At 41.8% G+C, this 13,499-nt stretch overlaps 1 protein-coding gene across 1 annotated transcript in view; it reads left to right on the top strand.

The window, feature by feature from the left end:
- The window catches only part of Ryr3 (ryanodine receptor 3), a 522,546-nt gene that overhangs the window by 420,845 nt on the left and 88,202 nt on the right, over nucleotides 1–13,499 (top strand). Inside the window, exons 61-64 of the mRNA XM_041678998.1 lie at nucleotides 2,376–2,425; nucleotides 2,834–2,894; nucleotides 6,119–6,357; nucleotides 7,701–7,782. Coding sequence (XP_041534932.1) covers nucleotides 2,376–2,425; nucleotides 2,834–2,894; nucleotides 6,119–6,357; nucleotides 7,701–7,782 — 432 coding nt within the window. The remainder of the gene's footprint in view (nucleotides 1–2,375; nucleotides 2,426–2,833; nucleotides 2,895–6,118; nucleotides 6,358–7,700; nucleotides 7,783–13,499) is intronic.

Below are 13,499 nucleotides of genomic sequence, written 5' to 3'. Positions count from 1 at the left end.
CTCTCTCTCTCTCTCTCCTTTTTTAAAGACTGGACCTCCTTAGCCCAGCCCAGGCTTCTCTAAAGCTACCAATGCTCTTGCCTCAGCCTCTGATACCCACTAGATCCCCCTTATTGAATCCTTCATCCTTGATCCACCTTGTCATTAATCTGATGCCTTTCACAGCATGGAGTTTCTCTTTTTTGAATAATTTCATTTTATATATTCATCTTTTTTTCTTTTTGAGACAGGGGCTCACTCTATAGCCCTGGATATCCTGGCTCTCAAAGGATTATGCCACCATGCCAGGCTTTATAGTTTTTAAACTCTCAGAAAGAAGAAAGCCACCTGGGAACTGTAGCCCTTTATTATTTTGAACTAAAAGTAATTAATTGTCTTAACTGGGGTTTTTACTGCTGTGGTAAAAAAACACCATGAACAAAACCAACTTGGCAAAGAAATGTGTTCATCCATTTAAATAGTTTTCAAATTTCTGAGTTGTTTCCAACTTTTGTAGAAGAACTGCTTGATTACAGATGAGAAAAAAAACTAATACAGAGTGGAGAGCATTGAAGGATCTCTGCTAAGACAGCTTAGTTATTCACAGGCCAAGCACAGAACTAAGCCATCAGCAATATAGACTGCACTGTTCAATACTCTTTCTCCCTGTCCAGCTCCATGAGTTCACATCAAATAAACAGGAGCACCTGTTTAATGTCACATTAGGTACCAGGTTTCTGCTAACGCACTATGAGTTCTCTTAAACTCCTAGACCGGGGAGGTTCTGACTTATTTTTACTAATCAACAAGGCATTGGTTGTTGTTTTTCAAACCAGCCCAGAAAAAATGCAGGACATTAATTAACTAGGAGGTCATTGTCCTTTAAATTGATGGGGTTTATCAACCAGCACTAGAGGCACATTTCTTCTCTGTTTGGATTGTCCTAAGGAGACTTCTGTCCTATCGGAGTCAGAGATCTCCATGACAAGTTAGGAATTGAGGCTGTGATCAGCTGAGTCCCCCTCGGGGAGCGTCTCAGCCTGAACCAGTGTCTCATCTCTGTCTTCCCTGTCAGCCCTCTTTCTGTTCCCTGCTTCCTGAAAGGGAAGCAAAGTTCTTGTCGAGCCATGCCAGTATCAAACGTTAGAGTTCAGGAGGCTCTTCTCCCACGAGTATCATCCACCTGTGTGGACTGTAGTCACAGTACCCCTGGGTGGGTCAATTGTCAACATGCTCAGAGACATCTACGGGGCTCCTTCCTAAATGCACAAGGCCTTCCCGGCTACACCTGAAGTACAGTTCAAACTTCAAGGGTCTCCATGGTGCAAAGTATAAGTGAAGCATGGCAAGGAGTCAGAAATATAAACAACAGCAGCAATAACAACAGCAGCAGCAACAATATCAATAATAATAATAACAGTAACAATAATGATAATTGCTTCCTAGTTCCCAAAGACCCAATTAGGACAGACTATAGACTAACAGAGATGACAGCAAAAAATGAACTTCTTTTTTTTTTAACGTTTACTGATTCTTTATGGATTTCACCCCATGTATACTGACCCCATTCATCTCCCCATCCCTTCATATCTGCCCTCTGCCCTTGCAATCTCCCAAAAACAAAATTTAAAAGTAACCCCCCAAAAAAACAAAAATAAAAGAATCTTGGCGTGGAAACTGGAATATGGCCCAGTGAGTCACACTGTGTACCCTTTGGTCTTTACTTGTAAGTGTGTATTGCAATGGGTCATTGGTTTGATTCGAGGCCTCTGGCTTCTTTTACACAATCAATGCTGGGTCCTCACTGGGAGTCCCCCTGGATATCCTATTATCCCCTGTGTCATGAAGACCCCATAGCTCTGAAAAATGTAATTTTAAAGTGTTTTTATATTTAACAGACTCCTACTCCCTACTCTAATCATTAACATTTGTTCTAATCCCAACATTTTTTTCCATTTTCCAACTAAAGCTTCACACTCCACTTAAAGACCGCAAAATGGTTTACAGTTCATGGCAATGGCAGAAAATCAAGCTGCCTGTTAGTACCCTCCATGTTTTTTCTCCATGTTACACATGAATGAACATTTCAGTACATGGTACCTAGCACCAAGGAAAGATTACACAGGGCCATTGCCAAATAAACACTCTTCTCATTACCTAAGGATGGTTTTTGAGTAGGATGGAGCTGCCGGCAAGTAACCTTTCAGGATTCTCCAAGACAGTGCAACCCATAACATCTCCCTAAGTGCAGTTCCAAAGACTCTTCTAGAGGACACAATGCTTCCTCCCAAAGCCCCAAGCTATGCACTGTTTCACACGTGAGGGTGGGGAAGAATGGGGTGGAAATCACTTCCTGAGTCTCCACGGCTTTCTGAATTGCACCTTTTCTGCCTTAGCCTGTTCTGCAAGCTGGCGGCTCTCGTGAGACACAGGATCTCTCTCTTTGGTAAGTGATGGGATGTGTTGATAAAGGCGGCAAGTCTTCCTGTTATTATCTTGAGCTTCCATTCTGCCTTCATTTGTGGCTCTCCGTTAGGAAAACCTGCACCTTGGGACTGAGGTGTCACCTAAATTCTCCACAGAAAATTGGTCTGAAGCATGATTAATGACCTCTCTCCCCCTTTAACAGCTCAGATTTTCCACACCAATGAATGTTTTCAGCTCTGCCTGTGACATCCATCATGAGGCAGAGGCTGTGTCAGACTAGAGATAAATGCCTCATTCCTGAACACAGACCTGGCACCTTGTGTGTTGCTGGTTAATTATACTGGGCTACGTCTGGTGCATACTAAGAAGGATGTGTTTAAAAGCCGGGCTGGGTTTAGAGAGTCACCAGCAATGTTTTCTGTTCTAGGGAGTGATTCAACTACGATGGTGAGCTGCCTTCACATCTTAGCTCAGACGCTTGACACAAGGTAAGTCTGATGATGTTTTCTTTGCAGTACTTCCTTATAAATCCCTCTCTGGCCCCCAAAATAGACACAGCAGGCCCGAGAAGACAATGCTCTGCTTCTCATTCCCACAGTACAGACCTATTGTCATGGACTATCTGAAATCTGAAACAATTGATCAGTTCTTACCTTCTCTTACTGAGTTCATTTGTCAGGAGATAAGATATATAATGTTGCAACATTCAGCTTGTACCTAATTGTACACACACACACACACACACACACACACACACGCTTGCCCTCACACAGCAGAGATATCGGGTAGGTGATGAAACCCTCATCATCATGAGAGATGATCAATATCATTTTGAGTTCAACATGGCCAGGAAAGTGTGGGGATATCTGACTTCAAAAGGATCATCTAGGAAGCCAGGGGAGGAGTCTAGGCTCTGATGTTCCAAGTTCACTCACTGTGATCCATGTGGTAGAAGGAGAAAATTGACTCCCAGAAATTGTCCTCTGGCCTACACATGTACATATGTATAAATTACATATGCATAAATAAATGAATAAATATAATTTACAAAATACATCAGCTAGCTGGTGAAGTAATTTATACTTGCAATCTTAGCATGTAGAAGACAGAGACAAAAAGATCCCAAGTTCAAACACAGCCTTGGATTTACAGTAAAACCCTGTTCAATAAAATAAGAGATGCAGAAAGAATAAATAAATAAATAGGAATTTTATTTTAAAAATAATACCTAATTTTGGTAATATTAACATACATGATATTTTAAAAGAGAGGCTTAGTAAAAAGAATCAATAGGAGTTCTTTTGAACATATTCATTAAGAAAAGATCTTATTGCCGGGCAATGGTGACTCACACCTTTAATCCCAGCATTGAGGGGGCAGAGGCAGGAGAATCTCTGTCAGTTAGAGGTCAGCATGGTCTACAGAGCTAGTTCCAGGACAACTAGTACTGTTATAGAGAGAAACCCTGTCTCAAAAATAAAAAAAGGAATTAATGAATGAATGAATCCACAGAAATAACTCATTCTTGAAGATCCCTAATATGGCACTGACTCCAGCTTCGAGCTGGTATACCAGCAATGCCTCAGATGCTGCAAGCCCTTCCTGGAGAAGACTCCCTAAATGATCCTGCCCACCTCCGTTGAGCCACTCATCCACCAGTGTAACCCGAATAATAAAAACCCAGAGATAGAAACTGGTATTCAACCTGAAAACCAGAAAAGCAAAGCAGCCAAGCCACTAGAGAAGCCTTACCTCTACCAAGGCTGGGTTACCACAAACTGAGCAGACAAAACTTCTCTCTCCTCCCATTTTATACTCCCTCTAGTGCTGGGATTAAAGGCCTGTGACTCCCTAGGACTTTGATTAAAGGTGTGAGCCACGTGGATTTGTTTCCACATTGATCTTGAGCAGCCCAGGGTGGCCTTGAACTCAATGTCTCTGGTCACCCAAATCCTGGGATTAAAGGTGTGTGTCACCACTGCCTGACCTTTAGTGTCTTTAGATTTGCCTCTGGTCTTCAGTCAGGATTTATTTATCAAACTACAAATAATATATCACTACACACTAGAGCCATGCCCAAGGGTGGTGGCATTCCTTAGCACCATGCTTCACCTTTCTTTCCAAATGAGTTACTGTATATCTCTAAAAGAACTGAAGGTAGAAATTATGTTCGGAAATATAAAAATATTTGAGTAAGATAGTTTGGGGTGTATCTAAGCATTTTAAACTAATTGAACCTCTCACCTTGTTCTAATGACAATACAGTGGAACAAGCAAATAAGGAGAAAAATAGAACACAATGAAGTAAGAATGACCTACCAGGTCCAGGTCAGCCTCTGACCCAAGCAGCTTGGGTAGTCTGGTCTAACTAGAGTATGTGCATGGCCAGCACCCACTGGTGCCAATTGCTTGCCTTGTACCTGTCTATCCGAGACTCTTGTGACAATAACTCCATCCATATCAGCCTTTCGCTTAACATTGGAAGAAATTAAACTCAGACACACTGAGGGCATTGAAATACTGAAAGAGAGGAGAAGCTGGAAGGGATAACGCAGGCCTGCAATTCCAGCAGGCCGTCCTGGGCTACACAGGGAAGATGGGAGCAGCAATAGATTGGTAAAATTAGCATTTCACTCTTACTTTGGTTTTGTCTAGTGTTTTAAAGCTTTCTTTCTATTTGAGCCACGTTGCCTCTTTGAAAGAGAGAGAGAGAGAGAGAGAGAGAGAGAGAGAGAGTCAGTCAGTCCGTCCCAGGGTGAAACAGTAGTATATTAGTAATGTTCTTTCACCATTTTAAAAAGTTAGAAGCAAGTGTAAGTAAGTTAGTGCATTTTCACACAAGTGACCTGAAATCCATATGGTTATATATCAGAAAAGAATGTGAGTTCAACTAGGATGTAAACAAAAACAACTGAAATAGATATCTGGTGCCTGCCTGCTTTCCTATTGACAAATGAAATATATACAGATTGGAAGAAGCCTCGCTGATGGCCTTCACTGTCCTTGTATGTCTGATAATTACCTAGAAAACTTTGAAGATAAAGAGCATCTTCCCTTGAAGCGATGCTGTCATCATCTTGTGAGGATGTTGGAATGTGGAAGATTGTACACTGCTTCTTGGCCGTATTCCAATTCTAAGTCTCATGATACGGTTCTGAGGGAAGACTTCAGCCGTTCTTAGCTTCTGTTCTCCTGGCGTGTTTCCCTGTCCTTTACCTCAGTGACCTAATTAGGCTGGCTTTATAAAGGGCTGCCTTTCCCTAATCTCTCCTCTCATGCACTCTAGTACTGCTATGCCAACTAAAAGGAGTGCGGCTTCAGGCGGCTTCTCTCCTCTCTTCCCCGTTCTCCTTGCTTCTACATACTACTCCTAAAGGTTCTTTCTTGGCCCCAAGTGAGCCATGGAAAGGGCTCACCCCTGTCCTTTCCTTAGATACTAACACAACACTAGGCAGCTGCAGCAATTAGCTCACGAGGAACTAATACCAGTTTCATTCACTCTCTCTGTGTCCTGGAGAGTTCATCAATGATCCCAAGACAGTCAGTCACTACTCCAGGGAACAGGTTTCTTTTCCAGATGCAGCTGACACATTCTCAAAAGGTGACCAGAGTACCCACTGTCTGCCCAGTTTGCCGCCACGACACCACCACGTAAGGGGGTTGGGTCCACAGTGTGGTTGTGCTCCTGCCTTTGACTGCTGCTTACTTGCAGGACCGTCATGAAGTCGGGCTCAGAGCTGGTGAAAGCTGGGTTACGCTCCTTCTTTGAAAACGCAGCAGAAGACTTAGAGAAGACCTCCGAAAACCTGAAGCTGGGGAAGTTTACCCATTCCAGAACGCAGATCAAAGGTGTTTCTCAGAATATTAACTACACCACAGTGGCCCTGCTTCCCATCCTGACATCCATCTTTGAGCACATCGCTCAGCATCAGTTTGGGGTGGATCTACTCTGTGAGTCCTACCGCTGTTTGTCATCAATGTCTATGCCCCGAAAGCACAGCTGTGAGACCCACACACTTGCGTTGACCTTGAGGGCAGAGTAGAAAGATAGGTGTGCCATACTTTACCTAAATTTAAAAAATGAAAGCCAAGTGGTAGACTCTGGGAAGGGGAAAAGAATCCCTTAATTGGAGTACAGAATGCTCATCTTTCTCCGGTTTCACTCTGAACCAGTCTCCCAGCCTGCTCGTCTAGCTGCTACCAGCGGTTGTGCTCCCATTTAATTGAAAAGGTTATCTGAGCAGTACGAGTCAGATACCAGACTTCCAGACGCCGTGCTCCATGTGAAGAATCCTTAATTTACTCATTGTCACCAGCAGCAAAGGAAAGAGGCTAAAATCTCTTTTTTCCCTATTTTCAATTGGTTTTATTTTGCTTTGTATTTAGCAGTGAGTCCAGTCCCATCCCCCATGCCCACCACGTTCATATTCTGTCACCAAGTTTGAGGCCTGCTTAAACACTGCCATACGGTTTAACTGAGTCAGCTGTCAATAGCCCAGGCTGTCTCTCCCACCAGTTAGTCTCACTAGGGAGGCGTCTATCCCATGCAAACAAGGCAGTTCCTTGGTCGGAAAATATAGCATTAAATTAGTTCTGGTTCTTTTGAAGTAGTCCTAGCCGTGGAATGAAGTCTAGATGTGTTTGGGGGCATGCATGATCACTGCTGATGAAATTCTTCGTACTTCCCCTCAGAACTCCCTTCCTTTTGAAAATAAGGGAAAATCACGGTACAATTTAGTGGTTTTTTTTTTTTAAATACAGCAGAAATTTTTAAGTAAGCAAAACTGAGAACTCACTCTCTCTCCATCCCTACCCACCACTCTCTCTCCTTCTCTTCCTCCATCCCTCACCTTCTGAATAAAGCAGCGTAGCAGTTGTGTGGACCTTCTTAGGAAATGGCAAACAAAGGAAGACTAGACTGCCCTTGGTAAAATTTGAATATAATGTCTTCCTTGATTGGAGAAGCAACCTCTTAAGGAGGCTCCATTGGCTCCATTGGCCAAGTGATTCTTTTCTCCAAGAAGTTTTGTGATCTTCCTCAGCAGCTCTGCAAGTGACCCGGGCAACTGTGGTGGAGCACAGTTTCCTCTCAGTATTTCCCAGCAACTAGCAAAACAGTGGCTGGTTTGAAGACGATTTCACTAGTTGACCGAGGCAGGGAGGAAGGGAAAAGAGAGAGGGATTGTCTGCTCTTGACTGATGCTTACCCTAATATTTTTCTTCATGGGCTTTTCCGTGTGTTGGAGACGGAGCTGGGGTTGACATGCGGCTATGACATCTCTTCTTTGTTCCAGTGGGTGACGTGCAGATTTCATGCTACCACATTCTGTGCAGCCTCTATTCCCTCGGGACTGGGAAAAACATCTACGTTGAAAGGTAACTAGCTTTTGCTTGCTTGTTTTTTCCCCTCAAAACATTTTGGCTCAGAAAAATATAATGGGGGGAGAGGCATTACCTTTGGCCTAAGCATGAGTTGAACAGGGATTGCAATAAACATGCTGATATGAACTTAGGATGGCCCAGGAATCCTCAGCCCTACCCAAAGAACTATAGGCATCTAAGGAATGATAAGAAAGGAGAGATAGTCTTCGTCTGGGAAGAGCACATCTATTATCAAATACCAAATGGTCAGCCCTAAAAAACATGTATCTGAGTACCTTTATGCAGACTGAGAACTGAGAATTGTTACTTATCTTTGAGAACACACACACACACATAACAGCAATTAATATAAAAAAAAGAGTCCACAAATTTAAAAGAGGGCAAGGAGGGGCATATGGGCTTAGAGGGAAGAAAGAGCACATATAAATTTCCTATCAATAAATGATGAAGACACATATAAAATTCCTATCAATAAAATATTACATTAAAATGTATTTCCCCACCCCTTACATTAAATTTTTTAAAGCCCTTAACATCTGTTTTTCAGTCCAGCAAAATCTAAATATTCGCTGATCAGAAGTAGTAGCTTTACAGCTGAGTTACGCACATTCTGTAGCAATGTAAAGAAACATAAGGAGGTTAATGAGATTGACAGCTTCTGCAGAGAAAGCTGCTAAATGTATATGGCTACAGAAAGTGTAAAATCCTGCAAAATCAGGCGCTGGTAGCCAAAATAATAATAATAATGTTGAAGGCGCATCTACTTCATTATCACGGCTTCTGAGTAGCGCCCAGCATTCCTGTGGTCACAAGTTGCTGAGACACTCGGGAAGCTAAGGCAGCTGCTTTAGTGTTAATGAGTCTCTGTGTGATACACCCGTGGACCTTTACCGATCTCAGCTGTCAGATTAGCTACGGTTTTAAACAATGCACAGCTCGGCACCAGAAAAGCTATTTGATAATCTTGAATCTGAACAGGCTTGTTTGTAGAGATTTTAGGTTCTAATTTGGCCTCTATCATTTGCCTGTGACAGTGGAAGCTTTAGAGACCTCTGGCTTTTCAGAGTCAGATTTCCTTGTATTGTGTTGTTCTATTTAAATCCAGGGGTAAAATCAGAATGATAAAATTTCAGGACTTAGCTTTATTCTTGAAGGACTGATTCCTTTTTCCCCTATCAAATAAACAAGCTGGAAGAATTTAATCTGTTTTTAAGTAATTTAATCTGAATACCCCTTGGGATCTACTTAGGATGAAGCTTGTGTCAAAGACCCTAAATTCTGACCCTCATTTCATAATGAAACTCATGTATCAAAATGGTGTCAGTTGCTGGGCAGTGGTGGTGCGTGCACACCTTTAATCCCAGCACTCAGGAGGCAGAGGCAGGCAGATCTCTGTGAGTTCAAGGCCAGCCTGGTCTATAGAGTGAGTTCCAGGATGGGCTCCAAAGCTAACAGAGATACCCTGTCTCAAAAAACAAAACAAAAAAAAAATAGTGTCAATAAAGCAAAATAAGAATTTGTCCCCTATAAGAACTTAAGAACTGAACTAGTGGATTGAAATCTGGTTTAAGAGATGAATTGCAAACAAGTATATTTCTCATAGCTACAGCTCCCAAAGATTTTCGGGGTTCAAGAACTTAGTTGAAAAACTAATGCTTAAATTTGCTCTGTGTTTATGTCCTTACATTTACCTGGCTTTCCATAAAATATGGATAAAGACTTTTGTCACACACACACACATGGACATATATATGTCAATATAGAGATATATTTGTGTGTGTGTGTGTGTGTGTGTGTGTGTGTGTGTGTGTGTGCTTTCAGACAGGGTTTCTCTGTGTAGTTCTCCTGGCTATCCAGGAACTCACTCTGTAGTCCAGGCTGGCCTCAACTCAATTGATTCAACTGCCTCTGCCTCCCAAATGCTGGAATTAAATGTGTGCTGCTACCTCCAGGCTTATTAAATCCCTGGAACTGGAATTACAGATGCTGTGAGCCACCAGGTGGTGGCTGAACTCAAACCCAGGTCCTCTGAAAGAACAGCCAGTGCTCTTAGGTACTTCACCATCTCTGCAGCCCTGAAATTAAAATTTTTAAACATGTATTTTTAACCAATAGAATCAATAAAATGATTTTCCTAATTAACACAGGGAAGATATCTCAATTAGAGAGAGAGGGAGAAAAAGAGACAGACAGACAGACAGACAGACAGAAAGAGACACAGAGAGAGACAAAGAGAGTATGTACACCAAATAACCTTATATAATTTTTTGTACAGTTTCTACATTCTTCTTTTGAAAAAAAAAAAGTAAACCAAAGGTCAGTTCTGAAATGTCAGACCAGAGAGACTTGCTCCTCCGTGGCTTTTTGTACTTTATTCACATTTATTGCAGAATTATTGCTCAACTACAGAACTGGGAGTGTTAGCGTTTGCATTTTTTATTCTACATCTGCACAGGTCTAGCGAGCAAGGATTAGATTACAGAGACTCAACCACTGAAAAGCTGGGGACTTAGAACCCTAGAAGTGTGCTGCTGGCGCAGCTAGCGGGTGTTGTCTGTCTATTTTTGTAGTTTTAATTGTGAACGGCATGCTAATTAACTAAACAAAAGACAGAAGTATGTTAAGTTAAAGTCTGCCGTGTTCTTTTCCCTGTGCAGTACCCCATCCAGGTCCCCTTTCCAAAGCCACTAGCCTCAGTTTGGTATGCACCAGTCTGAATAATTTCTCTGTGTATATATTTTCAGACATGTGATATCATAATATAAGGAGAGAGCTTTGCAGCTTTATCATATTGGATGAAACTTGATTTCTTTATCCTATAATTCATATTTGTAAAAATGTAATCATTTGGCATACTACATCTATTAAGTTTACACTTTAAAAGATGGTCAAGTTGTAGACACTGAAATCCTGACCCGCTTCCTGTCCCATTTCCTATTTTGCTATAAAATTCATTGTAGTATTTATGGGTTTTTTTTTCTAATGCTAACATTCCCGGACCTGTTCACTTTAATCTGAACCTAGGTTATTAGCACATCATCCACATTTTTTTTAACCAATTCCCAGTTTTTAATTTTCTTGAATTTAGATTTATCTTTTGACAATCTGGAGTCGTCACGGGATAGCCACTTCTGTAAGAACCCTGCAGTGTTCTGGAGTCTCCATATACTTTATAACATCCATTCCGGGGCGTACAGCCTTTGCCATCATCATCTTCTCTCAAATGCATGTAGAAGACAAGTGCACTCACACATGACTTTACAGAAGACAGGAGAACACTGGTCGTCCATAGGAGTCGTTAGAGTTACAACTCATTCACTTCCCCATGGGGCATCCCAGGACCAGCCATTCTATTTAACCCTCTTCACATTACTCTTCATTTCAGGAAATTTTACTTTATTTGGGAAATTATTTCTTTTTTGTGATTTGTGTTAGCTTTCTGTTACATAATATAATTCCAGAGATAAATACCTTAACTGCCTCAGAGTTGTGTTGATTTTAGTCCACAGTTGATTGGTCCCATTATTTTGACAATTGGTAAAGCAGTATTAATTAAGCATGGCAAGGAGCCACAATCCCACTCAAGGGTACAGCCCCAATGACTTAAATCCTCCCTTTGGCCCATTATTATTATTATAATTTTTTATTATTATTATTATTATTATTATTATTATTATTATTTGTTCTTCTCTCATACAATGCATCCTGACCACAGTTTTCCCTCCCTCCTCTCCTCCCAGTACTCCTTCAATCCCCCTCTTTCCCAGATCCAGTCCTCCTGTTTTCCTTCAAAAAAGAGAAAGCCTCTGGGATATCAACTGAACACAGTATAACAATTTACAATAAGACTAGGTACAGACACTCTTATCAAGGCTGGATGAGGCAACCCAGTAGGTGGAAACAGGTCTCAAGAGTGCAAAGGAGTCATAGACAACCCCCACTCCTACTGTTAAGAGTCCCACAAGAACATCAAGCTACACAATCCTAACATATATACCAAAGAGCAAGCTCAGACCCATACAGGCTTCATGATTTGTGGCTTCAGTCTCTATGAGCCCTGATAAGCTGATTCTGTGAGCTGTGTTCTTCCGTTGTCCCTGACTCCTCTGGCTACTACAATCCTTCCTCCCCCTCTTCTCTGGGGTTCCCTGAGCCCCACATAATGTTTGGCTATGGGTCTCTGCATCTACTCTCATCAGTTGCTGGATGAACTTTGATGATGATTGTGGCCCTGCCTCTTAAAACTTCTACTGTCTCCCAGTAGGTAAGGCCTGAGCCTCTAATTCATGAACCTTCTGAGAACATTCCAAATCTAAATTGCAGCATAGTCAATGTGAGTTTTTTCTATCTTTTGTTCTGGGAGAGTAATTCTGTGTAATTTTGGCTTGTTTTTTAACCTATTGCACCTGTTTTTTTTTTCTAGAAACTTCTAGCTGTTTATTCTTTTCTGTTTTGCAGTTGTATGATTTTTTTCTAAAACTTCCTCTGTGTTTTTCTTTTCAATTTTCTTTGTTTTCTGTGAGTGTATAAAGAATATATATTCTGGGGGTTTATCTAAATAAATTTTTGTTTATGGTATTTTTTTCTTGCTCTGGCTACTAGGAATATTACTAACTCAAGAAGAGATGTGTGTGTGTGTCAAAATAAAGGAGAGTGAACTGGAAAGAAACATGAGGCAGCTTCAAAGCTGCGAAGCCTGGTACAGGGCTGACACCCTTCCTGGGCTCTGACATCCACCCCTAACCAGTAAATGACTAAACCTGGTGAGAAGTGGGTGAAACTCTGTACACTAGAGTCAGGGGTTTTTCTGAGAGATTTAATGCATGCTCATCCTCTGGAGAGCTTAGGCCTGCAGCTATAAGACAAGTTCCTTCTCATCCTTCCATGCCACTGAAACTCCTCCAGTTTCTCCAGGGTGGGAGTACAGATGACAGGAATGGCGGGCACATACCGTTCTCAGCCCCATCTCTTATTCTGCAAAATGGAAGCTCCCATGCACACATTGTCCACCAGGTCTTCATGGCCTTCACATACCCCAAATGCTCACTACTTCAAGCAATTTTTAACTCCTATGTTTCTCCAAAGACTTCCTCATGTTCTTCTATTTCTAGAAAGTATGGGCTTGGGAGTTTTATTTTTATTGTTGATTTTTAAAATTCATTTATTTGTTTCATATAAATGAGTGTTGTCTGTGTCCCGCATGCATGCCCGGTACCACAGGAGGTCAGAAGAAGATGTCAGGTGCCCTAGAACTGAAGCTACAAATGATTACCAGCTGCCATGTATGTGCTGAGAACCAAACCCAGGTCTTCTCAAAGAACAGTCAGAGCTCTTAACTGTGTCATCTCTGAGGCCACATCTGGAGAGTGTGTGTTGACTGAGGTTTCTGTCCTGCCTGGTTCCACAGTCGTTAAGTCCCAAAGAAATCACACAGAGGTCTACATTAATTATAAACTGATTGGCCTAGTATCTCAGGCTTCTTATTAACTCTTATAACTTATATTAGCCCATATTACTTGTCTGTGTTAGCCACATGCCTTGGTACTTTTTTTGGCAAGGCAGTCACATCTTGCTTGCTCTGTGTCTGGCTTCCTTTGCATCTGGGTGATGACTATTAACTGAAACTTCCCTCTTCCCAGAATTCTCCCTGCCTTGCCTCTACTTCTGTCCTGGTCACCCTACCTATACTTCCTGCCTGGCTACTGGCCAAT

This window comes from Microtus oregoni, unplaced genomic scaffold, assembly GCF_018167655.1.
Source record: "Microtus oregoni isolate MIOR12 unplaced genomic scaffold, Mior012 000031F_ref0000149, whole genome shotgun sequence".
Classification (NCBI taxonomy): Eukaryota; Metazoa; Chordata; class Mammalia; order Rodentia; family Cricetidae; genus Microtus; species Microtus oregoni.
The sequence above is the reverse complement of the archived record's forward strand: the minus strand, read 5'-3'. Positions and strand labels throughout refer to the sequence as shown.